The sequence below is a fragment of the Camelus bactrianus genome, chromosome 1 (assembly GCF_048773025.1).
Source record: "Camelus bactrianus isolate YW-2024 breed Bactrian camel chromosome 1, ASM4877302v1, whole genome shotgun sequence".
Lineage (NCBI taxonomy): Eukaryota > Metazoa > Chordata > Mammalia > Artiodactyla > Camelidae > Camelus > Camelus bactrianus.
This window is the reverse complement of record NC_133539.1, coordinates 69,622,762-69,650,410: the sequence shown is the minus strand read 5'-3', so window position 1 is coordinate 69,650,410 and position 27,649 is coordinate 69,622,762. Positions and strand designations below refer to the sequence as shown.

The following is a 27,649-nucleotide window of genomic DNA, read 5'->3' as shown; positions in this document are numbered from 1 at the left end:
GGCAAGTCATTTAACTTTTATGTGCTTTCTTATATGTAAAATGAGAATAATCATGTCGACTTTCTAGGGTTATTGTGAATGTTGATGGTCTGTGGTTAATGAGATAATGCATTTAAAGTGCTTAGCAAAAATAAGGTGTTCAATGATGAGTTATTATTATTATTTACATTGATGATAGGTAGGATTTCAGGCCATCATTTCCCCAAAAATACATGTTTGGTTATTTTTTTTTAAAGCTTAATTTGTTTTTGATCACTAAAATCAGGGAGGATTTGGATTTATTTGGTTTAATTAAAAAAAAAACAAAGAAAACTTTACAAGACAAATGACCAAGCTTCTGCAACAAAAAATTGTAAGGAAAAAAAATAAGCAAAAGATTAAAAGAGACTGAAGAGACACAGTAACCAGTAGCAATGCCTGGACCTTACTTGGATCCTGACTCAAACAAACAATGTTTGAATTGTTTCCCAACTATGGGAAAATAATGAATCCTGACTGAATATTTGCTAACTGTAAGGAATCCTTTTCTTCAGATGTGACCATGGTACTGTGGTTCTATTTAAGAAAAAGTTATATTTTAGAGGTACGTACTGAAATATTTACAGATGAAATTATATGATGTTTGGAATTTGCTTCAAAACAATCTGGGGCAGAGGGAAGGAGTGGGAGGTATAAAAAAACTTGACTGACTATAAGCTGGTAATTGTTGACGGTGGCTGACAAGTACATGGAAGTTCATTGTACTCTCTACTTTTGTCTATGTTTGAAATTTTCCACAATAAAAAGCTCTAAAAAATGCAGTTTCTTTTTATTGCCATGACAAGACTCAGACTGCAAGGCACTACTATGAAGAATCTGCCACATCCTCTCCCATAGTTATGAACAAATATCACACCTGAAACCCCAAATCTAACTGAATGTGGGAAATAATATGACATTTCACTTTTAACATTAGCCAGAAACCTGGTACATCTGCTTCCAAATTAGCAGTTAAGACCTGCAATTGTTAACACCTGACATCTATGGGGGAGCCTTTAAGCTTGGCTAGTGAGCAAACTGTTTCATTTTGGTTTTGGCAAGGGTTAACCTTTGCCAGATTTTTCCTTGCTACTGCTTAAGATTTGTTGACTCGTCTGCGTGTTAGCTGGAATTTTGACTTTTTCTATAATATATATGCTTTCCCCTCAGTGTCTACTAAGATCCCAAGAGAAGCCAAAACAGTATCTATTTTTTAACAAGGTCCCATCATGTTATAAAAAGTTTGCCTGCAGGCTCACAGAGGCCAGTGAGACCATCCCTGAAGTGACTCATGTCCAAGACTGCGGGCTGTTTCAGTCACTATAGGCTTTCCTTTCTGCCCCCAGTTATTATTCTCCTCCTGAAGACATGCTTTTGAAACTCAGCTCGACTCCCATATTTAACTAGCCCTCATTCTCTAGAGGCCACAACACTTGGGGTGGAGAGGCAGGTGGGTGAAGAATTGGAAATAAGCTTTAACAAGATAGAGGTTGATGAGATCTCAAGAAAAAAAAATATGGATTCCTCATATTTCAAGTGTTGCTTGGACATGGAATAGGGGAAGGAAGACAGAAGTTGAAAATCCTCCCTTGAAAAATCTGCTAAGAGGAGGCAGCAGCTTTCTGATTGGAGGCTTTCCAGAAATCCTGCCAGCAAAGAAAGGGAGTGTTCACCCTTTGCAGAGACCCCTTCCTTTTCCAGCTCCTGGTTTTCAATACCAAGATTTCAAATGCACTTCCCACACTATACAACAGCTACTGTGTCCCAAGGCAGATTCTAGGAAATATACATGTTACTGCTGGTGACAGGGCAGAAAACCTCCCCCATGGAGGCAGGACCTACCTCTGGATCCCAGATCAATCTCCAGCACGTTTAGAATGATGGACAGGACACTAGCTCTTCCTCTAGGAAAAAGTCAAAGCCCCTTGACAGGGTGCATACGTACACTCTAGCTTATCCTGAGGTCTCCCCATCTCCAGCAGGGACAGGTAACACACGACGTCCTTCAGGTACACTGTGGGGGATTCTGAGCCTGGAGACTGAACAACAGGGTTTCCCAGAGGGGTCGCAGCCGCTTGGTCTTTAGCTGGCACTTGCTTCTCGGTCATCTTTGATTCTGCAACAAGCAAAAGGAAAGCATCTAAGGACACAATGTTTAGTAAATATGAAACCCTTTGTTGCCCCATCCTTTTCATGGCAGAGGCAAGAATTTTCTATAAGTGTCTTCAAAAGCGTCGGTTACATAGATACAGTCAAATTGGTGGCCCTAGAAATCCAGTTTGTAGAGTACATATTCTCTGAATGAAGCCCATTCTGAGTCTTTTTAAGAGTCTATGGCTTTATAAGAAATTCACCTATGCTGTGTACATTTTCAGAAAAGATGATAGTGATTCTTAATAATGTCAATAGCTAATAGCTAATGTCATTTAGCCTAATTTGGGGGGGGAACACACCCCATCTATAGAGGTATTTTTGGCTGGGATTCCAAAAATTCAGACTATTGGTTATTTGCCAATATACCCCTTCTCACAATTTTCTTCTCTAATGTATTTAAAGATAAATAAAAAGATGAAAGTTCAGAAGAGAAAACTGGGATTGATAATCAATTAATTTCTGTAAACTAGGAAGAATTTTGTCTTATTGAAAGCCTAATCAGTGTATAAAGAAAGCAGGTTATCATACCATAGGAATAGAGTAAGTTTTCCCTCTGAAATTTTCCTTCTCATAGGTAGGGAAACTGTCTCTTTCCTCTGGTTAAGAAATACGACATTATTACCAACCAGAAAACCAGGCACCTATATTTTACTGTGTACAGTATATTTTTTTGAGGCACTTTAAGAGCTCCCTCTCTCTCCCCAGCCTGACAATACCCATGTCCATCAGAAATGATCTCAATATCAAACAAGAGGTTCAACTCACAGAAAACACAGGAAACAGTGAAAAGAAGATTGACTGGCAGTGGAAAATCCAACCTAAGTATTGCACCACCAAGTAATAGTGCTGAAGTCACAGGCAGAGGGAGAGACAGTCTGGACAATAATGCCTACTGGGGAAGGCAATGCCACCAGTACACTCTTCATTCAGAGAACCAAAGTGCCAAGCAATGGCAAACAGTCACTGCAGGCTGACAGAGCTGTGCTAAATGAAAGCCTACCAGGTCCGAGGGGTAAGGCTGTGGTCTGAGACGGGAGCTGGCCATCACCCAGATGGACCGTGGGGGAGACCAAAGGTCATTGGCACACCCTGTGTGTTACAAAGGGCCCTGTGAGGAGACCAGGATGGAAGCCATGAAACAGAGCTGCAGAACAAGGAAAAGGCAGCTTCATCCTAAAGTCTCAAAGGATCAGGCCTTTGGAAATAACTTCCTACTGGACAAGACCCTCAGTGGGTTGCAAAAAGATATAACATCTATTAAACAACAATGTAAAATTTTCAATGTCTGGCATTCAATAAAATATTGCAAAGAAGCAAGAAAATATGAACAATATTCATATTTTATTTCATTCATATTCCAGCCCCAAACTGGAAACAACCCTAATGTCCATCAATAGGTGAATGGGTAAACAAACTGTGGAATATCTACCTATATACTGAAATACTAATCAGCAATAAAATATGTTAATTATGATACACGCAACAATATGGATGAATTTTAAAATTATTATGCTGAGTGAAAGAAGTCACATGAAAAAAGTACATACTGTATCATTCTTCTTATATAAAATCTAGAAAATGTAATCTAGTCAACAGTGACAGCAAGCAGATCAGTGGCTGTACGGAGATGGAGGTGGGTGGGTAGGGAGGCTGGGAGAAAGGGATTATAAATGGGAAACTTTTGGGGCTGGCGGATATCTTCATTATAATGATGTGGTGCTGATTTTATGGGTGTATATGGAGATAAAAACTTATTAATTGTACATTTTAAACATGTGCAATTCATTTTATGTCAACTGTGTTTTAACAAAGGTATTTTAAAACAAAAGTCATTATATGCTGATGACGTAATGTTCTATATAGAACCTGAAGACTCCACACAAAAACTATTAGAATAAATGAATTCAGCAAGGTAGCAGCATACAAGATTAATACACATAAAGCTGTTGCATTTCTTTACACTAATCTCAGAAAGAGAAAGTAAAAAAAAAAAAATCCCATTTAAAATCATGTCAAAACAAAAACAAAAACAAAAACAAAAACAAACCTAGGAATAAACCTAACCAGGAGTTGAAAGACCTATACACTGAGAACTATAAAACACTGATAAAGGAAACTGAAGATGATTCAAAGAAATGGAAAGATATGCCATGCTCTTAAATTGGAAGACTTAACATTGTTAAAACGGCCTACTACCAAAGGAATCTACAGATTTAATGTGATCCCTATCAAACTACCCATGACATTTTTCACAGAACTAGAACAAATAATCCTAAAATTTATACGGAACCACAAAAGACCCAGACTTGCCAAAGCAATTCTGAGAATAAAGAACAAAGCTGGAGGATTAACCCTCCCAGACTTCAGATAATACTAAAGAGCTACAGTAATCAAAACATAATGATATTGGCACAAAAACAGACATATAGATCAATGGAACAGAATAGAGAGCCCAGAAATAAACTCATACACCTGTGGTCAATTAATCTTCTGCAAGGTAGAGAAGAATACACAATGGTGAAAAGACAATCTCTTCAGCAAGCAGTGTTGGGAAAGCTGGACAGCTGCATGTAAATCAATGAAGTTAGAACACTCTCACACCATATACAAAAATAAACTCAAAACAACTTAAAGACTTAAATATGTCATGACACCATAAAACCAGAAGAGAACATAGGCGAAACATTCTCTGACACAAATTGTAGCAATGTTTTTTCACTTCAGTCTCCCAAGGCGATAGACATAAAAGCAAAAGTAAACAAATGAGACCTAATCAAATTTAAAAACTTTTGCACAGCAGAGGAAACCATAAACAAAACTAAAAGACAGCCTATGGACTGGGAGAAAATGTTTGCAAACTATGTGTCAGCAAGGGCTTAATTTCCAAAATATACAAAAAGCTAATAGAATTCCATAACAAAAAATAAACTCAATCAAAAATGGGCAGAAGACCTAAATAGACATTTCTCCAAAGAAGATATACAGATAGCCAACAGGCACATGAACAGATTATTGCTAATTATTAGAGAAATGGAAGTCAAAATTATAGTGAGGTACCACCACCTCATACCAGTCAGGATGCCTTCATTGAAAAATCTACAAATAATAAATGCTGGAGAGGGTGTGGAGAAAAGGGAACTCCTACACTGTTGGGAATGTGAACTGGTGAAGTCTCTATGGAGAATGGTATGGAGGCTCCCTAAAAAACTAAAAATAGAGTAATATGATCCAGCAATTCCACTCCTGGGCATATATCCAGAAAATATGAAAGCTGTAATTAGAAAAGATACATGCACCCCAATGTTCATGGAAACACTATTTACGATAGCCAAGACATGGAAGCAGCCTAAATATCCATTGACAGATGAATGGATAAAGATGTCGTGGTGTGTATAGGCACCCATGTGCGCATGCGCGCGCACACGTGCGTGCGCACACACACACAGAGGAATACTACTTAAGTCATAAAAAATAATTAAATAATGCCATTTGCAGCAACATGGATGGACCTAGAGATTGCCGTTCTTTTCCAAAGATCCTTTGGTTACCAGAGCTGTGACTGGATCTTGAGCCATTGTTCTAGCCTTTGTTGAGGTCTACTGTTCAGTCCAGCAGTGGAACTGCTGGGCCCAGAAAGACAGAGTGGCACATAGTCTCACTGGTGTCCCACCTCCTCATGCTGCCCTGTGTGAAATACCCCTAAGCTACAGTCATCTGAGCACATTCCTCAGGGACCACCCTCTTCCAGAGAAGAGGTTCTATCAGGTGCCAACATCCTTCAGGGTCCCGCAGTAATAAAAGACTAACACCTTCTAGACACAAAGTCTCTATATTACTTCTTGCTTTCCAGTTGGGCTGTATGGCTTAGTGGAAAGAGCACCAAGATAGAGGCAGAAAACTGGGTTTGTGCTAAATGATGTGTGATCTTGCCCAAGTAGGCTTACTCGCCACACCCAACCTCAGTTTTCTCATCTATTAAAAGACAGACTTGCATTAAAGTTGATAGTCACCAAAAGTCTTGAATGACATGAAAAATGTGAATATAATGTGAAATGAAAAACAAAGCTAGATCCAAAATTATATGTATACAGTCTGATTCTAATCCTGTAAAAAAATTATGGGAAAAAACCTACAAGGATACATGTGTGCATATGCATGCATAATTGCACTGGTAGATTATAGGTGATTTTGTTGTTTCTTTAGTTTTTTTGTACCCTTCAAATTTTTTACATTGGGTTACTTTTATAATTAGGAAAAAATAAGGAAAAACTTGAGGGACTTTCCTCAAGACTCTATATCTTCCAAGTTGCTGAAACATCTCAACAGTCTGAAGAACTGAAAAACCAGGAGGATGAAGTTCACATTGTTTGTCCCACTTTGTCCTGGGCATTCAGGGAAGGGTGAATTCAGCTTTTCCTGAGCTGAAATCCTGACAATGACAGACTGCTCAAGTCTCTGAGCTGATGTCTGAACTCAGTGAAAGTCCCTCTATGCTGTGTTTATGGATCCAATCATTTCTTACAGTGGGCTGTTTTGATCGGAGCTTGGAGATTGATCTGATAGGCCTAAACAGGCCCCATCAAAAGAGAATCTAGTTTCTTCCTCTGGTTTCCACTTGGGCAACAGGAAAAGGGTGGTATTTTCAACAGATGGCCTGATCTAAGGTGACTCCAGAACTTGGCTCTTCCTTGCTGACAGAGGCCCCTCCCTGTGGTGTCCACCTGTCCCTACATTCTTGCTTCTGGTGAACAGGGGTGTCTAATTAAGACATCCGTGGAAGATGGCCTAACAGGAGAAGGATTTTCTACTTTAAATCTCAAGTCACAGAAGAAGATTAAAAAATGCTATACACCTCCCTGGGCCAGGAGTCAGGTAACTGCCCTTTCATGACTAGACCCATGAGACTGACACTCCCATGCATAGGAAAACAGTGCGAGGAAGTCTCTGGAAGTTGCTCTCAGACCCAGAATGATACAGATACAAGCACAGCCAAGGCCTATTATCATCATAGATTACTTTTTCTCAACTGTCACATCCCCACTAAGTCCTTCCTTGGTATCTTAGAAACTTCAATCACTAAAAAAAAATCCTGCCCAGACAACTTGGAACCTCAGGGGATGCAGAATAACTTCTCTCAGGTTCCTCTTGAAGTTCCAGACACTTAGAAGGTCTCTGCGCAAAGAATTTGGGTCCAGACACTTTTCACAGTTGATTTTCTTGCTGAGAATTTAGAATCTCAAAGCTTCCAGTTTGACCTTTTTCTTTCCACCATGAGAATGATTTATGTCATAACACGCCTCCTCTATTCCACATAAGATTTAAGACTTATAACTTTAATCCATTTAACCAAGGGGCCATGGACCTAGCATGTCTGGGTGAGATGCTGGGCAGAGGGGTGGGTGAGCCTATACTTTGTAGAGTCTTGCAGTGTCCCTGAAGGCCTCCAGAAGGCACCGATGCTCTCAGTCCTTGCTTTCTGGAGCTCTATGAGAAGCCTGGTATTTGCTAAGCTTATGGTCCAGAGGCAATTCTCCTTTCCCAACCTTGTTCTGCTTTCCATCTGGAGTGAATTTTTCCTTTTAAATCTAAATGTCCTTCTTGCTTTTTTTTTTTTTTTAAATAGAGGTACTGAAGATTGAACCCAGGACTTCATGTATGCTAAGCATGCACTCTACCACTGAGCTATACCCACCCTCCCGAGTGAACTTTTGATCTCACCAGTTCTTCAGTTGTACACTGAGAACTCTATAATCCTCTAGTTGTCCTTTTTGCCATGACTGGAAAAAAGATTAGAACAATATCTATTATCCACTTGAAGAAATTCTTGCATCTTAGATTCCTGTTACAATTAATTCTCACTCAGTTGTATTATCTCTTATCTATACTTCCATGTATGTATGCATGTATGTATGTGTATACATATACATAGGATATATATAGTCAGATACAATAAAACTGCATTTTTTATCCCCTGAGCACATCCCAAGAGCTGGAATTCACTAATGTATATCAATATTTTCCAAACAATAATGCACAGGAATTAAGGCCTGTTTCTCTGAGTCTCTGTATTTGAAGCTCCAAGACCAACCTGGGAGGGAGACAGTATTTAAAAGTCCTCCCATGAGAAGAGAATGCCCAACTGATACATCTGGAGACTGAGGGTGCAGACTGAAGGAGATCTTGGCAGACATGACAAGGTAACAGTAGGGTGTACTTTTGGAGGGTGGCCTGAATAAAACTGCTAATATTTATCGAACATTTACAATGCTCCAGCTACTATTCTAAGCATTTTACACACATAACTCACTTAACCTTCATATCAACACTTATTGTCATCTCATGTTACAGATGGGGAAACTGAGGCTCAGAGATATTGTTCAAACATACCCAAGGTTATAGAGATAGAGATTGTCAGAGCTGGGCATAAAACCCAGGAAGTCTGTCTCTAAAGTCCAGATTCTTAACCAATATGCTTAGTGCCTGACCCAGCTTGGGTCGATAGTGTCCAGGGAATTTGTACTGGATCTGAGAACAAAGATCAAGGAGGGTAATCTTTGCTCCTTCCAGTTTTCCTAGGAGTGCCTGCCCTTGGGCCTGTGCCTGTCAATAACCTGCCAACAGAGGAATGGATTCCCACTGATAAATGGGCCAGAGAAGGTTCCATGTCAGCCATGGCCCAGGAGTGGGTGCACTGGCAGCCAGGTACCATGATGGCGGCCCCACTGGGAGCACAGCTTTGGTCATTCCATTGTGAACAACCAAAGTGAAGCCTTTACATGGAGGCAAACCTTAGTCCAGGCACCTCAAGACAGATCATTGCTTTCTCTCTTGGTGTGGAAAAGAGCAGCAGCTTTGAGGTTGGACAGTTCTGGACTGAATCCCCAGTTTCACCAGTCACACGGTGATATACAACCTCTTAAAGTCTCAGCTCCTCCATGTGTGAAATGGTGTGACTGCAAAGGCTCAGTGAAACATGCAATAAAGCAGGTGCCTGGCAAACAGATCTTCAAAACAGTGTTAGCCGACATGTGCGCATACACAACCCCCCACTGTATTCTTTCTCCTTTCCCCCTCTCTGGCTAGGCAGACCCATCAGAAGTAAACGTCTAAGGAGCTGTCTGAAGTCATGATCTGCCCTGTTTCAGAGCAAGTGAACTACGAACCCTCATCTAGCATCAAAATCCCAGCACACTGAGTGGCAGGGGCCCTGGAAAAGGAGGCAGACAAGATCTACTTAAAAGCATTTAAACTGCTAGTCAGACTCCCCCCTCCCTCCAAGGACGAGGTATTCCCCACTCCTCCCCGAAAGACTTACCCGTATCTGGGGCACAGGCCTCGTCTGCTTTGGCAGCATTATCTGCATTCTGTATGTCGGAATCTGGGAAATAAAAAAGAAGATTTAAGAACTAGACCATGTCCTCCAGCTTTTTAGAGAGGCAGGCAGGAGACCTTCCCACGAGATCTGGACCACTTGGGTTGTGCCTGTGTTTCTGGTGTCAGCTGGGTTCATGCTCTCTGATGGGTTGGGCTGTGTCTCTTCCATTATAGTTCAAATTTCAGAAAGACAGGGACCACTTTGTTCCCTTCCTCTGACTCTCCCGGGCTAGTCCCAGCCCATGTGCTGCCCTGAGACTGGCAGTTTTTGCGGAAGGCCCTCCCCTACTGCTTGCTGTACGTTAGCTTGTGCCTCCTCTTCTCCCCAGCCTCCCTCTGATCCTGATGGCAGGAACTATGCCCTTCTTTATTTCTTTGAGAGATCCATCAGACAGGGCTTCCTGTGAGGCCCTGAGAAGACAGGGGTTCCTGTTCCCTGGTCTCCATGTCCCCCATGTCCCCCCCACAGGGAAGTTACTGTGCACAGGGGACCCTCTAGGAGGCAGCCTGTGCCTGTGGCAAGTGGGTTAGAACCGCAAAATCTTTCCATCTTGGGGAACGCTGGTTCATGTACCTGGGCCACTGGCCTCGCTGTTGCTGGCCCCCTCCTTTGGGTGGTCAGGGGTCTCCTGTCTGGGCTTCTGGCTGAAGGCCAGGAAGAGGTGTGTGCTCAGTGGCTGAGGAAGGTCCACCTCCAGGTATGCCCTCATGAACAGCGTGAAGACATCATAGCTAATTGGCTGAGAAGGGACAAAGAGGGAAAAGTCAGTAGAGAAAAGTGAAGGGACAGAGAAGGGGGAGAGAAGGAGAAGGGAGCTGGCCTGCGAGAGAAATGGAAAGGGAAACAGAAGGGGTTAGAGTGATTGGTGGGGCAGGAAGGAAAAGGCCCGGAGGGTGACAGAAAGCGACTGGCACAGGGAGCGGGGGTAGGATGTAAGAGAAAACGCTGGTGGCTGAGTGACTGAACTTGTTGGGGCACGGAACCGCAGGAGGCCGTTGTAACAAGGCACGGCTGAATTTAGGTAGAAAAGTGGAGAGTGCAAACTGCGAGTGAGAGCTCTGGCTGAGCCCAGGCCCACGAGAGGGACTCGTCTCTAATGAGCAGGACGAGGTCAGTGCCCTGGTTAAGATGAAAAAAAAAACGGTGAGGAAAGGGAGAGGGGGAGGGGCACAAAAGGGGTACGGGATTAAGAGATACAAACTACTATGCATAAAATAAATAAGCAACAAGGATATATTGTATGGCACAGGGAATGTAGGCATTATTTTATAATAACTTTAAATGGAGTATAATATATTAAAAATATTGAATCACTATGCTATACACCTGAAACTAATATAACATTGTGACTCAACTATACTTCAACTGAAAAGAAGGATGTAGTTGAAAACACAATGGAAAGAATCTGCACTTCTGTGATACCTCAATTTTCTGCTTATGCTGTGAGGGATGTGATTCCTGAGTATTCAGGTCTCAGAAAATAAAGGGGGGCTCCACTTTTCATTACTTTCACAACTGACCTTTCCTGGACAAACCTTAAAACAACAGGGAAGGGTATGTGTCTGGCTCAGCTGCTTGCAAAAGATGTCCTTGAGAAGGTTTTAGGCACTGGGAGAAGAACAGGAAGCCAAGGACAGAAGGTAGAACCAAGAAACATGCCAAAAACTAGAACCTCTCCCTGCTGCATGTCTCCCAGTGTGGCTTGGCTTCTGCTCCCAAGCTGGGAGGACCATGCTAGAAAGGGCTGCTGTGCTCAGCAAACAGTCGGCAACCACAGTGAGCAGTGAGTCATCACTGGCGTGTGCTCTGATGGCATCGGATTCTTCATCAAATCCGCAGATGCTCCTGGAAATCATTTGAGGAAGCACTGCTCCAAGATCTGCTGTGCAGGCTTTTGTGAATAATAGCAGCCGTAAGGAGCTGTGAGGAAAAAGGTCCCTTTCTGGGAGCCTACTTGGCTCCCCCTGAAAATGTGGATAGCATTTAACCCCTTGTCTCTTCTGGAAGATCTGGGAGCCTTCCCAGAACCAGGAGCTGGCTGGCATGTGCACAGTCAGGTTTGGGATACAAAGTTTTGTCTTTAAAACAAGCAATGCCCTTCGGACCCTATTGGGAGGGAGCTCACAAGGCCGTTTCTCCTTAGCTCCAGGATGGGTGGTTAAAACAGCTCCTTAGAGTAGCAGAAGCTGGATTCAACTGGATAGAGGAAATGAAGGCTCTTACCAGATTAAGGCATCTTAATGTGGACTCATATTTCTTGTGACAGCTACTAGTCTCTCTCTCATCTCTTTGTCTTTCCTGCCCCTGAGTCTCAGTCTCTTTTTTATACTCTTTCTGCCCCTCTCTATCTCCACAGCCTCAACACCTCAGAATGTCCCTGCCTCACACATTCTCTTCCTTCTTCTCAGTATGCAAGAGCAAAATCTTTTCCTCCCATCTTCCAAGTGGAACTTACTCATGATGACCCTCAGTTCCACTGTCCCTGCCTCTGATGGCATCTCCCAGCACCAGCTTCTCTACTTGTGAGCATGTTCAGGTCACTCTTCCAAAGAAACTGATGGCTGCTCGAGCTACTAGCATGTGCTTCCTCCCATCCCCTTCACACTTCTCCTCACCTTCTTAATTCATTCAGTTTGGATTCTAGCGTGTCACCTCTGAACCTCTTTTCTTGAAGGTCACAAACGCAATGGTCTCTTCTTAGTTGCTCTCACCTTTATCATTAACTATTTTAAAAGGCTCTTTTTGCATTGTCCTTTCTTTTGCACTATTTTAATGGATAAGTACTGTTTTACAAAATAGTTTTGAGTTCCAAAATGTCTTGTCAAAATCTTTTGGGGTTGGCCTCAAATTGAAAATCATCAGCATAAATTATTTCTGGAAAACAGATTGTACTAAATGATTTAATAAAAAGAAAATTCAGTTAAACAAAGTCTTACATAATGGTCTTAAAAAAACCAAAGCTGAAAAAGCATCTAACAAGATCAGTGTGAAATTCAGGCGACCTCATGACTGATCTGAAGTCTACATTTTCCTCCTTTTTTGAACCTCGGGTTCTTCTTCAGCAAATTGTGAGTGCTGGACCAGAAGTTCTCAAGTTCTGAACTTCAAATAGATTCTTCCTGAAACCAGTTCCTCTTTCCAACCCTACAGTTTCTGCTCATGTCAGTGGCACATTATCTTCCCGATATTCCAGGCTTAGTTTTGAACTCTTGGTCGTTTGAGACTAGTTCTTGTTCCTTCCTTCTGTCCACTGTTGTTCTGCAATGTCTGTCACATCCAGGTCTTTTTTGTATCCTCTGCCCATCTGCTACCACCCTGATAAGGAGGCTATTGAAGGTCCCCACATTTCCAGTTTCAGACTTCTGTTTCTTGCATCCTATCTGGACCATTGTAACATCCATCAAAGGCTTCCTTGCCTCCTCTTCTATCTATCAGTACTCTCATCTTTTCTATTCTTGCCAGGTTGATCTTCCCAAAGTACAACTCTGATCAGACTGCTTCCCTACTCAAAAACTTTCCTTGGATTCTAATGGCCCATGAGAAAGCTAAGATCAGCTGTCTCCAAACTTTTAAAATCATGAGCCTCTCTATAAGATTTTCGAGTACACATTCCCACTCATCTTTACTTATACATTATATACGTGGACGACTGTGCTCCCCTTACATGCACTGTAAACACACACAAAGAAGTTAGAAAATAGAAATTAGATGAGATAATCAGTATAAACAGAAGGTCTAATATGCAGTATTCCTCTGGTCCAGTGGGTCATCTGGTGCACTCCCTGAGTCCTTTGGGATTCACAGCCCTGCCATAATCCCACTCCAACCTAGATGTGTAGCTACTTCAACCTTGGAGACCACTCTGGTCTTTTCTCCTACTATTTCTATGTGTCCCTCCACACTCTGTCCACACTGATCGCTGTGTTCTTTCCTGGCCAACCCTCCATGTATTTCACATGAACTGCTTTCTTCTGTACCTATTAAAATTCTAGCTATCCTTTAAGATCCAACTCAGATGCCACTTCTTCCAGGAAGCCTGGTATGATCTCCTGTGCCTAAATTGCTATACTTTTCCACCTTGTTTCCTATCTTGGAACACTCGTATCTGCTGCCCTCTCAATATATAGTTGTTCATGACATACACTCCTTAGTTCCTCGACTGGATCTAGAGCTGAAAGGTAGTAAAATATCTTATTTCACCTTTATATCCCCCACACCACCTACCACAGTATTTCCTGATAGGTATTTTAATGGATGTTGCATTTTTCATTGGCACACTTGGCTGTCATCAATTACTGTGGGTCTGTTCAGTCAACATATATGTACCGAGTCTCTCAGATACAAGACACAGTGCTGGACACTGGTGATCTAGGCATGACTCCATACCTTTAAGGGACTCAGTGGGAAAGGTATTGAAATAATTCTAATATAGGGTCAAGAGTGATGAGTGTCATAGAAGAATTGACAAACTGTTGTGAGAACTTAGAAGACAATGATGTTGAACACATGTCCTTCATTTATATCCCCATCCTAGGGAACAGCATAGATTAAGCCCTGAAACACAGAACATTTACATCAGAAGAGCTCAGAGGGGACTAGATCTCATTGTGTCAGAGATTCTGGAAGTTCCAGCGATTTGCTCTAGCCAGCTAGGGCAGAGTGAAAGCAGGAGCCTGATCTTCTGACTCCTGGTCTAGTGCTCCTGCTATTGTATCTGTCCCAGGCCCCTGTGCCGACATCATGCTCCCCCCAACTCCCTCTAAGCACCCCAAGTTCGGTAGGCAAAGAAATGTGCCTGGGGGGCACTCTCAGAGTGATGTCTGGGTTGCAAAAGAGTAAGTTCTTTATGAGCACAGGCCAGACTCAGGGTAGCTGCTTGGGAAATGTGTGATGGGAGTGGCTGGATACTCTGCCCAAACCAGACAATCCACCACTATGGGGCACACTGGCAATTCTCAGAGCCTGAGTAACATCTCAGGTACTGCCGTTGTTCAGACTTCTTTTCCCCCCAGAGGCTGCAACTTTCATGCAGAAACTAGCTAGGCAATTGCTGTTTCTGCAACCTGTTTAAAGAGAGAGTGAATTCTTCTACAGGCTGAGAAGGAAGGAGAACTAGGTGGAGAGTTTATCGAGCATTGTACATACGTGATCTTAAGGCTCAAAACAACAGTGTGACATGGCACTGTTACTGCCATTTTGTGGATGAAAAAAATTCTGAGAACATAGATAACTTGCTCAAAGTCATAAAGCAAGAGGCAGAGCTGTGTTCTGTGCTACGTGTATCTGAGTCTAAGATCACAGTGCCACCAAGCCTCCCAGCTTCTCTGGCTCCACAGTTTTTGTCCACTTTTTGGCTGTCTTCAGCTGCACTTCGTTCTCCAGAGAATCACTTGGTGCCAATGGGCCAGGGCACACTTGTCACAGACAGATGCAGCCCTGATACTCTGCAAACTTTTATTCCCAGCCTTGCTTTCCTAGCAACCTGCCCCTTCCCACAGCTAACTCACTTCTCATTGAGATATTTTAGCAGCAATAAGCCATCAAGCTCAAGAGAAATTAAACCCTGTTGTTTCTGAACCCCATGCTGGGACATTACACCTACTAGAAGCCAGCCACACTGTGAGAGAGAATGAAATCAGAGTGACAGGGCTCCCCCTGGAACACAGCAGTGCCAGGCGTAGAAAGAGCAGGGGCCAGCCCGACGGAGGCGGGGGTGGCAACGTGCTCATAGCAGCCAAGCTGCTCCCTGCTTCTGAAAGCTCCCGTGGCCTTCACACCCTCGGTGGCCCTGACCAAACTGTTCGCCTCCCACTTGGCAGCCTCTGGGCGGACAGGCTGATTAGCAGCCCCCGCCAGTCTTTGTTCCTATGTTTTTGGAGGTGGGGGTGGGGACTGAGGGGCTGCAAGTTCTTTGCTGGCTTTGCCAGCCTTTCCACATGGCTTTTCTTTAGGAATGTTCTTTGAAACGATGCATTCTCAGTCTGGCCCCTCTCCTGGCAAACTTCCTCCAGCTTCATTCTCCTGGTGATCCTTAGTTTTATCCCAAAGCACCTCTCAGATATACCTCAAGAGCGTGAGCTCTGTTGATTCACTCCCAAGGTCCAGCAGAGAAAGAACTGACTCAAGGTTTGTTGAAAGGACGACAAGATGAATAAATAAACAGCCAGCCTCCTCCCAAGTTCGTCCTGCTGATCAGTTGCTTTTCTGCAATTAGCCCTCATAAAATGACCCAGAACCAGGGAAAAGGGAGTTGAGTTTAAAACATTCTGGGGAAAGGGGACAGAAACGGAATAACAATGGGCACTATTTTTAAGTGTCCTTGAAGTGTTAGACATTTTTCAAAAATTATCTTATTTAATTCACTCATCTGCAAACTTCAAGGTCTTTCTTTTTGGTTGTTGTTATCTTCAGTTCACAGATGAGGAAACTGAGGCTCAGAGAGGTGAAATGGCCTTGGCCACATTGCTGGTCTGCAACAAAGGCAGGAGTCTAACCTAAGACCATAAGACTCCAGGGTCATGGCTCTGAAACTTGGCTCTGCTAGTAGGAAGTAAGTTCTGGTGGGCAGGAACTGTGCCTTCTCATCTTTATATCTTCTACAGTGTCCAGCACAGTGCCTGGATGCTCAAGAAACATCAGATGAGCTGAATTTGAAAGTAAGGGAGGTCTTCCAGGCATTTATTCATTCAACAAATGTTTGCTGAGTGCCTGCTATGAGCCAGATACTCTTCTGGGCACTGGGGACATAGCAGTAAACAAAAATATTCTAGTGGGAGAGACAGACAATTAAATAAGTAAGTTATGTAGTGTGACAGATGGTGAGAAGTAATATGGAGGAAAATAAGGCAAAGCAGGAAGGGAGGAAGTGTCAGGAAAGAGGGTTTAACATTTCAGATAGAGATGGTGACATTCACTGAGAAGGTGATTTGAGCAAACACTTGAAGGAGGTGAGGGAATGAACGAGGTGGGTATCTGGGGGAGGAACATTTCAGGAAGAGGCCAGAGCAAGTGCACAGGGGCTGAGGTTAGAGCACCCTTGGCTTGTCTGATAGCATCAAGGAGGCTAGTTTGGCTGGAAGAAAATGAGAAGAAGAGTAGCAAGAGATGAGGTCAGAGAGGAGGGGGAAGTGCAGATTGTAGTGATCTTGATTTTGACTCTGAGTAGGGAGTGTGCGGAACATACGAGACTGTCGAACAGAACAGTAAAATGATTTGACTTCAGTTTTAACAGACTGCTCAGGATGTGTGTGGAACAGACTTTAAAGGTCAAGAGTAAAAACAGGGAGCCCAGTTAGGAGACTACTGCAATAATCTGAGCAAAATATGGTGGTGCCTCAGGTCAGGGTGGCAGCAGTGCAGGTGGTGAGCTGTGTCTGGAGTTTGGATGTGTTCTGAAGGCAGAAGTGACAGAATTTGCCGATGAATTAGATGTGGGCTGTGAGAAAAAGAGAAAAGTCAATGATGACGCCATAGTTTCAGGCTGAAAAACTTGAAGAATGGAGTTGTCATTTGCTGAAATGGGGAAAACTGCTGGAAAGACAGGTTTTATCGGGAAAGATCAGGGAGGTCTGTTTAGCTCATGTTAAGTTTGAGATGCCTATTTAATTTTTAAGTGGAGATGTCAAAGGGTAAGAACAAAACTGGGAGAGTGTAGTGTCCTGAAAATCAAGTGAACGAAGTGGAGGAGAATTTGACCATGTCCAGAGCTGTTGAGTAAAATGACTATTGAGCTTTGCTATATGGAGGTCCTTAGCTATTTTGACTAGTGGTTTTAGTGGAGGAGTGGGGGTTACATGCTGACTGAAGGGCTTTCAGAAAAGTGGGAAGAAGAGAAATTGGAGGCAATGAGTATAGACACACCTTTTGTGAAGCTTGTTATAAGGGACAAGAGAGAAATGAGGTGGTAGCTGGAGGGAGAAGTGGAGTCAGAAGAATGGTTTTTAATATAGGGGAAATAGCAGTATGTTTATTTGTTGATGAGAAAAATCCACTGTATAGAGAAAGCTCATTGGAAAGAGCGAGTGAGAGCGAGAGAGAGAGAGTAATACGTTGCTGAAGCAATCAGTGCCTGTCAATAGACCAGAGAGGATGGGATTGAGTGCACATGTGGAGGGACTGGACTGAGATAAGAACACAGAGAATTCATTCCTACTTGCAGGAGAAAAAGTATAGATGGGCGGGCACATAAGGTGAGGTTCTCGGGGAAAATCTCAGGGAAAATGATTGTTTTTATTTTCTCAATGAAGTAGAAAACAGTTGATAACTGGAAGTTGAGGGAGAGGTGGAGGGGTGAGATTTGAGGAGAGAGGAGAAGGTATGATGTGGTCCTCTAGGGTAAAGAGAGGGTGAATGGACTTGGGAAACATGTAAATTCCAGGCACACCAGTGGCTCATTTGAGATTTGGGAGAAAATTTAAGAAGCAAGTTCTTCAAAGTGAGCTAAACTTCTAAAAGAGGGACAAATTATGGAAAAGCTAGAACATGAGGTTTTTAAAGGCTTGAAATGAAAATGTTCTTACCTCATGTGGGCCATATTGTTTGAGGCTCCCACCCTCATTAAATTCAGCCAAGACGTCTTTTATCTTCTTGGTAGAATCTGGAGAGATATAATCCATATGTGAAACATTGGTGAACAGCTAATGGGAGCTAGGCCAAGTAAATTCTCCCTGTCCAACCCTAACCTTGGTTACCATGGAGCGGCCCTTCATTCCAGAACCACAGGAAGGAGTGTCAACTTTATCTGCCCTCTGCTTTCTCATTTCTTTTTTTCAGTATATTCTCTCTCTTGCTGTATGAACTATCTTTCTAAAACACAAATCTGATCAGATCCTGTCTCTGCTCAAAACCCTTAGATGGCTTTTAATTTTCTCAAGATAAAGCCTAACCCCCTTTGCTTGGTAACACAAGTACTTGGTGATCTGACCTAGCTATGCCTTACCTCTTACCTTAACCATACATTCACTCCATCTTTCAGCCACATCAAACCACACTTCTAGAAATCTCTGAATACCCTGTCTCTTCTCTGTATTGCAAACTTCGCTTAATTCTCAGTACCCAGCTCAAATGTCAGCTCCTTTGAAAAGCCTTCCTTTCCCAGCCAGAGTTAATCGTTCCTTCACCTGGCTCCTATATGGCCTGTACTTAACTCTGTAACAGCACTTGTCATATGGTATTATAATTATTTATTAACTTGCCTCTTTTGCTCATCTCCTGCCTCAGTTCCACCTTGAGAGCTGTGAGTCTTTGTGTATCATACTAAGGTCTGACACATACGAGTGTTCAGAAAAACAATATATTAGATGATCGAATAAACATCTGAGCATAAATTTAAAAACATTTAAAATTTGTTAATTAAATGGGATGAGTGGGCATCAAGCCTGGCAAGGTTCTGTCCTTGGTGCTGAAACAGAGACAGGATTCATCAAACATGGTAGTTTAGAAAATTCTGTTTCCATAGGAAATAATTTAGAAACTAATGGAGAAAATGGTGACTTTTCTTCTCCTTCTCCTTCTTCCTGGATTTTTATAAGGGAATTTGGAGTCAAGAAAAAGGACTCAATAACTGTCATTACAAACACATCCTAAGTGCATCGTGTGTAGTTACCAGCACCCTAGATATCAAAGAAAACCAGGACTTCTGTGTTCTCCTTGTCTTGCAGTATTGTGGGTAATTAAGAGCTTCTCAAGTACCATTATTGCCACAATTCAAACATCTGAGCAAAGGGCAAAGTCATTAAAAGCTGACATAGTGTTTCTCAGTGTTCAGGCCCATGGTACAAAGGGCTATGCTCTCTTAGGCCTACGTAAAGTAGTTGGTGCTTGTGCGCTGGGCTGTTCTCCATGGCTTTGCTGACTTGGATTCAATCAAGCACAAGTTATAATCATTTCAAGATTGAGACACATTGAAATGCCACAGGAAAATGCTGCTGTTGCCTAAAAATGGACATTTCTTTCTCAAATTCAAAACAGATGTTGAAAAACTAATAGCTCAGTGAGATCCAGGCAGCAGATGCCATCAATTTGGGCTTCTTTCATTCAATTCAGAAAACACTATGGAGGGTAAGGTGCTGCTAGGTAACTGCTGATGAACTAGTTAAGGGCAGGATCTGAATAGCCATGGTAATAATAGCTACCCCTTACTGAGGACCTTTACTGCATATCCTCTCCCCTACCAATCCATGCAGATTTGGTGATATTTTCTTCAGCTTACAGATGAAGGAGCTGAAATTCAGAAAAGTTAATTGACTTGCCTAAGAGTCAGGGTTTTAACTCAGGTCTTGTCTGGCTCAAAAGTCTACATTACTTTCCCTTAAGCACTGTTCACTATTAATTCTCAAACATTTGCTAACACAGGAAAAGGGTAATTAATACTGCTGCAATTATATGAAGCTCTAGGAAGCACAGAGTGGGGAAGAAGTAAAATGAACAGGGAAAGAGTAAAATTAGGATGAGAGTAGGGGTGGGATGGGAACTGGGATTGCTCTATGAAGGAGGTGGCTTTTGAGCTGGGGTGTGAAGAACAGGTAAGTTTTGAAAGGCAGATATGAGGTGGCAAGTGCATTCTCAGAAGGCACAGGGTGAACAAAGGTGCAGAGATGGACACCACAGGACCTTGAGCCAAAGTTAAAACCAGAGAGGAGTATGGAGTCAGATTTGTGGGGGTCTTGAAAGACCAAGTTAAGGACATTGATTTGAAATCGTCAAAGATTTTTTGAGTAGTAGGGTAACATAACCAAGTCTGTTTTCTAAATGTCACTCCAGCAACAGAATGGAAGAGAGGTTGGAATCAGGTCAGAGTTGTTAAGGTCACACATAAATTATAGTCAAATTATTCTATGAGTAGCTTAATTATTTAGGAAAAAACACTATATTTTAGAATCTATTTTAATAGGAGATCTTCAGCTCAGCCAGAATGGCAAAATTTTTTTAAAAATGAAAATTTTGGAGCATAGGTCTTCCTGGTGTGGCTTCTATAGAAGTAGTCTAGAGCCAGCGTTTTGATTGAGAACCAAGGGAGTGATTTCACTTGAATTTATGCTCTTTGGATGTTACTGTCATATTTTAGAGACTCTACAGTTCATCCTAGCAGAAATCCTTTGGTTCTAAAGTGCTATTGAGTTAATCTTATTGTATATTTAAATGTATGATGTGTATATTTATACAGACATAGGTGTATACACGTTTTACATATAAACGCATGAACTCATATCTTCGTCACATGTACATATTCAGGTAAGCAGTTTTTAAAAAGAAAAAGTAGGAAAGGTGTTTATTTAAAAATCTCTGATCACTAGCCTAAAATTAAATAGGAAACGAGCAATCCAAGAGATTGCTGGTTCCTAGATTTCCATGAGGGGTGTTCCTCACCACACATTTACTTCAGTCTGTTTTATGGGTTTCTATGAGTTAGTAAGACCAACACCTTTCCTTTCTAAAAAGGGGAGACAATCTAGTCTTCAGATTTGAGGCCCACTACTTTCTCCTTGGAGGTCCTTTGATACTTTATCACAGTTTTCTTCTCAACAGATTTCTGGGCTGGGTTTCTCTTTCCCTGAGGAGTAAGTGGACACTGCTCCACACCATTTGTCTGAAGATAGTTAAAAATAAAGATGGGCTTCTTTAGAGAACTCCCTAGTCTTACTTCAGGTGTCATCTGTGGGCCAAAGGGCACAACCTCAGTAGAGGCTGCCCTGTCCAAGCCTGTGTTGTAACACTACCACCAGACCCACAGGAGATAAAGTTCCATTTCTAAGTGTGCAAGGTAGGGTCATGTCCACAGTTCTTGGCAGCATCTCCTATTTTGTTGAGTACTTGCTATGTGCCAAGCACTGTCCTAGTCACTTCCTGCATTTTATTTAAAGCCCCAAAACTACCCCCTAATATAAGAGTTAGCCCTATTTTAGAGAAGGGGAAACTGAAGTTTAAGGAAATTAAATGATTCTTTCAAGAGCACAGAGCTAGTGAGTGAATGAGTCACTCTTATTTTTAAATATATACAATAGTGTGACACAGTCATTAGATTCCTTGGAAACACAAATACTGGTAAATCAGAAGATAAGGTCCTGCCTCTGTTAGAGTGGCTCTCTAATCTGGCTGTGTGTTAAAATCACCTGAGGATCCCTATATGCATTGAAACCCAGGCCTCATCCTAGACTAATTAAGTCAGCATTTCTTGGGGGATCTAGGAATCAGTATATTTTAAAAGCTTCTGGGGGTTCAGATATATAGTCAAGGTTGAGAACTACAGTTCTATAATGTGGTTTTATTGTTAGACATGAAGACTGTCTTAGGAAGCTGCTGAACTTGTTGGATAATCACTGCAAAAGAAAAAAAATAAAGATTGTAATTCTGCTAAATCTAAAATCGTTGTGCTTGGTCAATGTTCCCCATCTTTTAAGTGGACAGCACTAAAGAACTCCACCCAGCAGGTCACCTTATTCAGCTGCTTGGCAAAGTAAGGACACATTTTGCACTAACTCACCCTGGCGGGACCATCAGCATGCAGTTTTATCCCAAATCAGAGATTTAGAAGGCTCGTCTCTGCTCAAGGTTGCCGGCGGTAACAACTGCCCTAAGAAGCTTCAGTCTGAAATTGTTTCTTGATGCCAAGAATTCCGGGACCTTAACCAAGCACTTGTTCCTAGTGTTTGAGCGAATTCAAAGCCTTTTTAAGGAGAAAATTTGGCGCTACTCACAGACATCTTTGCTGCTATGTTTGTGTGGGACAGGGATGTTCTCTATCTGAACAAGCGACAAATCAGGAGCTTCAGTGTTTAGAGCAGCATGTCAGCTGTGCTGCCTGAACCAGGACCCAAAGTTTATGGACCGTCTTCTAGTTAGGAGCACCGAGTATCTGAGCACTAGCCAGACCATTAAACTTTGAAATAACTATAAATCAACACTTTAAAAAGTGAGTCTGAAAACCCGTAGATGAGAGTGAAATTCTAAGGTACAGGATTAACTCTCCATTTCTCAAAGCTCCCTAAGATCATCTCCAACTGTAACATGCATGGGGATGAGGTTTAAATGCAGATTCTGATTCAGTAGGTCTGGATCAGGGCCTGAGATTCTGCATTTCAAGTGAGATCTTAGGTGACACCAATTATGCTGGTCCATGGACCTCACTTTTCATGAGCAGACCTGAAGCAACATTCCTGTATCTCTGTGGCTTGCCTGTCATAACACAGGAAAAAACATGCTGCTGAGCCTAAAGGAACATATTCCACAGATTGGGAAGATCATGAATGACTCTCCACCCAGGGAGGGAAAGACACAGAGAAAGGGAAAAGGGAAAGTTGGCACATGAGGGGAAAAAACATCCAGAGTTTCCTTCTTCCAGTGAAGGCTGGGATGTATGAGTAAGTATTCTAAGTGCTCCAAAGAGTCAAGAACACAGTGAGATACACAAAAACAAGAATGGGGTTCTCCAAGGGTCCTGAAAATGATGATGTCAGAACAGAGATGCCAGGCTAGCAGCACTGCTTCGAAAGGCCCACCTTTGCAGCCAGCAGGAGTCAGGCCCCAGAGTGGAATGTGGGAAGTATGTCTAAGAAGTCCAGCCTCATAAGCACTGACACATTCCCCCAGTTACACGTCTTCTCCTGTTCACTGCTTATCCTCAGCATGTAGTCCATTGCCTGGTATAAAATAGATGTTCAATAAACATTTTTGGATAAATGAGGGCTAGAAAGGAAATTGGGCTGCCACGTTTGTTCCATAGGTCCTATAATTCCCAGGGGCATAGGGAGAAAAGGTAGGCCAGCGGTTCTCAATCGTGGCTGCATGTTGGAATCACCTGGGGAGCTTCAAACACTACTGATGTCTGGGTCCCACACCTACAGATTATGATTAAATGGTTCAGGGGTGACGGGAGGGAGTGTGGGCAGGACACCAGAAGTGTTCAAAGCCTCTCCGGTATTTCCAACACGGAGTCAAGACTGAGGACCAAGCTAACTACTGGGGGGAACTGTGGAAGTGACGGCCTTGCAACAGTGTTACATACAGAACAAGGAAAAAAACACTTTACGTTGAAGTAGAGGGACATTTGGCTGATAAGGAAAAGCCTCTAGGATACTAAGATTTTCAATTTACCATAAATGATCTGAATGACTGGTAAGGCTTATTTGTATAAGTAAAATTTGCATTGCTAGCAAGATTTCCCACTTTTCCTCCAAATAACTTGGCCTCATCAGCCATAGGTAGAGGAATGTATTAGTCTGTACCTTCTTGCAACTAAAATTGCAGTCCCTGGACAAGATGTAACAGCATAGCCTGGGAGCTTGATAGAAATGCAGAATCTCAGAACTACCCCAGATCTCCTGATTCAGAATCTGCATTTTAACAGAATCCAGGAGATTCTGTGCACATTCAACTTGGAAAGCCATTCTTCTATAGCAGTCTCTCCCAATCCATAGATTCTGTAACCACTTGTGGGCAGAGTTCCAGTCATCACTAATGAAAAGGCCAATTGTACAGAAAGAGATGTGGGTGAGAAATAGCTGTAATGACCCTTTCCAAGATGGAAGCAACTAGACATGACCCTTCATGGGCCCAGGATTCCATGAACATTGATTAAATCTCATTATACTGACCAATATAAACAGCAAAGTTTCAATGGTGCTTACTTACAGCCTAACTTTGTTCTACAAATCAATCCTAAACATTTTCTCTGACTCCTATACTAACACTGACAGGTTTGAATTCTGAGCTATAAATTACCTACATCTTAAAGTCAGAAACCGTGCCTTGATCTCATTCTAATGAAATATGTTTCTGGACAGCACACTTTACTGATTCATTCTTTTTAAAATGTCTTTTAAATTTTGTTCTATTGTAATTTAATTAACATATATAAATGGGTTTTTTTCTTTAAAATGCATGGTTGGAGGTTGAGCTCCAATGAGTACTTTCGAATTAATTTGCTGGAACTAAATTGAAGCAAACTGAATTTGACCCGGAATTTGAAAATTTTGGTTCTGATTCTTATTCTGCCACTGACTTTCTGGGCGACTTTGGGCAAGTCACGGAGCTCTTCCGGCTTCAGTGTTCTTATTTGTAAAATGGGTAGTAGTTGGACTTGACCATGGCTAAGATCTCTCCTAGCTTTAAAAAGGCTACAAAATCAAGCAACCACTAGCTGATGTAGGAAATACTTGGTTTAATTTCTTAGAGAATTACCAGTAAAAATGGATGTTTTATCAGTTTTTTTCTTTTTCCCCTTTATGAATAAACTGATAGTTTCTGTCCTTGATAAATTACAGGAAAAATTACACCACTGCCACACACACCCCAAATATCAGGATTAGAACAATAAGCCAATTATATCTCTGAAGCTGTTAGGGGAGGGTAAGTAGCGGTTATCCTCACATTCTCATGCCCTCTGAGGTTGAAAAGAAATCTATTTAAATATAGAAACTAAGTAGTGGTAGAGTTAATGAAGGTCATTTAATCAACCGGACATCTGATGCTCTAACCTCCCCTATTGTGTCTGCCAGGCAGTTCTGGGGAAAGGAAACTCAGTCGCTTTGGGTCAATTCTATTCCATACTGGGCAGGTTTGACCATTAGGAATCATTGTATTCCTTACTTTAAACTAGTATTTCTTCCAATGATTTTTCTCCCATTAGTCCTAGGGCTACTTCTTGAAGCTGTTCAAAATTAACTTTACACCTCCTCCCACAGAGCACTGTAGCTATTTTAATACAACTAGCTTTCCCTCACCCTTCCCTGAATTTTCCCTTTTCTAGCAAATATGTCTAGTATTTTCACCCCTTGCTTCATAACCAGGCTGTGAGGCCCCTCACCATGCTGGTGGCACTTCTCAAACAAGCCCCAGTTTGTCCACATCCATTGGAAATGGTGGTGCCCAGAAATAAATTCAGTTTTCTAGAGAGGTCTGATCAGGGTGGGGTAGAATGCGGATATCAGTAGTCTTACTAGACGCTATGAGTCTAATAATACATCCTAAGGTCACAATCAGTGACTTGATTAAATAAAATAATGTGTATGTACTCAAAAGAAATCTCTGCATCCATTAAAGCCATGCTTCTGAAAACTACTGGATGATACAGAACACCTCAGGACATACTGTGTACGAGGTAGTCTCCGGAGATGGCTGGAGTCAGTTTTCCTCCTTCCTGTGTGAGCCACTGTCCCATGAGATGTGGCGTCCATTCCTCCACTCACCGAATCTGGGCCATACCTGTGACTGCTTTGGCCAATGGAATGTGGAGAGAGTTACGTTCTAGGACCTCTGAGCCCAGGTGTTAAAAAGGCCTGCTGCCCCTTGTGTGCTCCTGGAGCCCTGAGCCACATGTACAAAGTCCAGGCTACACTGCTGGCAAGACAGGCCACAGGGAGAGGCCCTGGGAGATGAGCAAGCACTTGGAGGGACAGGCCCCCGTAGGAGCACGAGGTACCAGCCGTGAGTGAACCCGCCACGCTGGGTCACGTGAGGCATCCTGGCTGCAGCTCTAAACACTGTGCAACAGGAACTTGTCATCCTTCTGTGGCCCGTCCAGATGCCCCAGCCACAGAACCACAGGAAAAACCCCAAGTGGTTGGTTGTCATAACTCATCAAGTTTTGAAGTTGTTTTGATGCAGCAACAGATAACAGAGACATATTGTTAGGGTGAAGAAACAGCACACCAAATAGCCTAGCATGTTTGTTCTTAAAATACACATATGTATATATGTGTAGGGATATGTGTATTTTAATATTTATATTTATACACAAACACACTCGTCGTGGTTATTGCTGGGAGAGAGGACCGTGAGCAGCTTGAAATTTCATCTTTCTGTTTTCTGAAATGTTTACACCTGCTTTTATTTTGTAACAAAAAATTCTTAATATCATGCTGTCCTTTTTAACAAGCACTTCACACTCAGTTCACATTAAGCTTACTGTCAGCTCCATTGTGTATATAATATCCCCAAGGGGAACTTAACATGGCTTCTCCCCTGAGAGAAGGTCACCAGAGAAGGTGTAGGGTTTGTGTTATTTAAACAGAACATGCCAAAAGCCTCTCGTCTTGACACTCTTGGCTTCTCTGACCTGGAACCCACTGGAGAAAGTTCCCAGCTCTCAGGCTATGCACTTCAGTTATTCGGCTATTGTCAAGCTCCTGTTTTCGTGGTGAGGGAAGAGCAGTTGCTATGGCAATGCAATCTGACTGAATGCCAGAATGTGTCTAAAATTGGTAGAGGTGCCTTTTTCTGGGTTTCCTCTGAGGATTAATCATTTTCCAAGAATTGTACCTTTTTTTCCCTCTCTTGTTAGAACACTGGTGTCCAAGCCCCTCACCCAGTTCTGGGACATGGACAATATGAGGATGGGTCAGAGGACAAGGCTGATGGTTGAAAAAAAACCACAAAGGAGCCATTTCCTATCTAATACTCTGGTTCTTTTCACCCCTGCCACCTCAACGGCTTTGCCACATTTGGGCCCCTCTGTCCGTTACCTTCCACAGAGTCCCAGGCCTTGAGGTATCTTTGCTGGCTTCACTTTGCTCCGTAAGTTTTGGTGATACTTCCACAGCAATCTCCCACAAATTGGCATTCGTTCATTGCCACAGTCCCCATCTTAGCTCTGTGCCTGCGCTCACGCTAGATTCATCCCAAGGACTTTGGACCTCCCTGACCTGGCAGCTCCCTCCTCCAGGCCACCTTGCACACAGCCACCAGATGCATGGCTCTACATTTTGCCACCTCGGTCCAAAGGCCATGCCTTGATATGCAGGGCCCTTCTGCTGTCCCCGTCCCTCCCATGCCCCCTCCCCACCCACCTGCTCCTTCTCTCCATCTGGCCCAGAAGTCCTCCTTACTGCCCCTCAGACACCCTCTCCCTCTGGACCCCTCCACCTGTGCTTCCACTGTTTCTACCCACTGCCACCATCTACTACTCACATTTTAAACTTCTTTCCTCTGTAGAGTTGCCCAGCTAACACCTCTGTTGTGCGTTAAATTGTAGCCCCTGCAAATTTGTATGTTGAAGTCCTAATCCCGCGGTACCTCAGAGTGTGACTCTATCGGAAACAGGGTCACTGCAGATGTAATTAGCTCAGATGAGGCCATACTGGAACAGGGTGGGCCCAGTCCAATACG

General features: G+C 42.6%; 1 protein-coding gene across 8 annotated transcripts in view; it reads right to left on the bottom strand.

Moving 5' to 3' along the window:
• DGKG (diacylglycerol kinase gamma) overlaps nucleotides 1-27,649 on the bottom strand; it is a 201,404-nt gene that overhangs the window by 132,962 nt on the left and 40,793 nt on the right. For all 8 annotated transcript variants that reach the window (XR_012507846.1, XR_012507847.1, XR_006726462.2 and 5 more), the window contains exons 3-6: nucleotides 18,067-18,143; nucleotides 10,121-10,286; nucleotides 9,488-9,550; nucleotides 1,964-2,134 (exon numbers count right to left, since the gene is read on the bottom strand). Coding sequence is in view for 5 of the 8 variants with exons in the window: in XM_045519746.2 (XP_045375702.2) it covers nucleotides 1,964-2,134; nucleotides 9,488-9,550; nucleotides 10,121-10,286; nucleotides 18,067-18,143 (477 nt within the window). In the remaining 3 variants the exon portion in view is untranslated. The remainder of the gene's footprint in view (nucleotides 1-1,963; nucleotides 2,135-9,487; nucleotides 9,551-10,120; nucleotides 10,287-18,066; nucleotides 18,144-27,649) is intronic.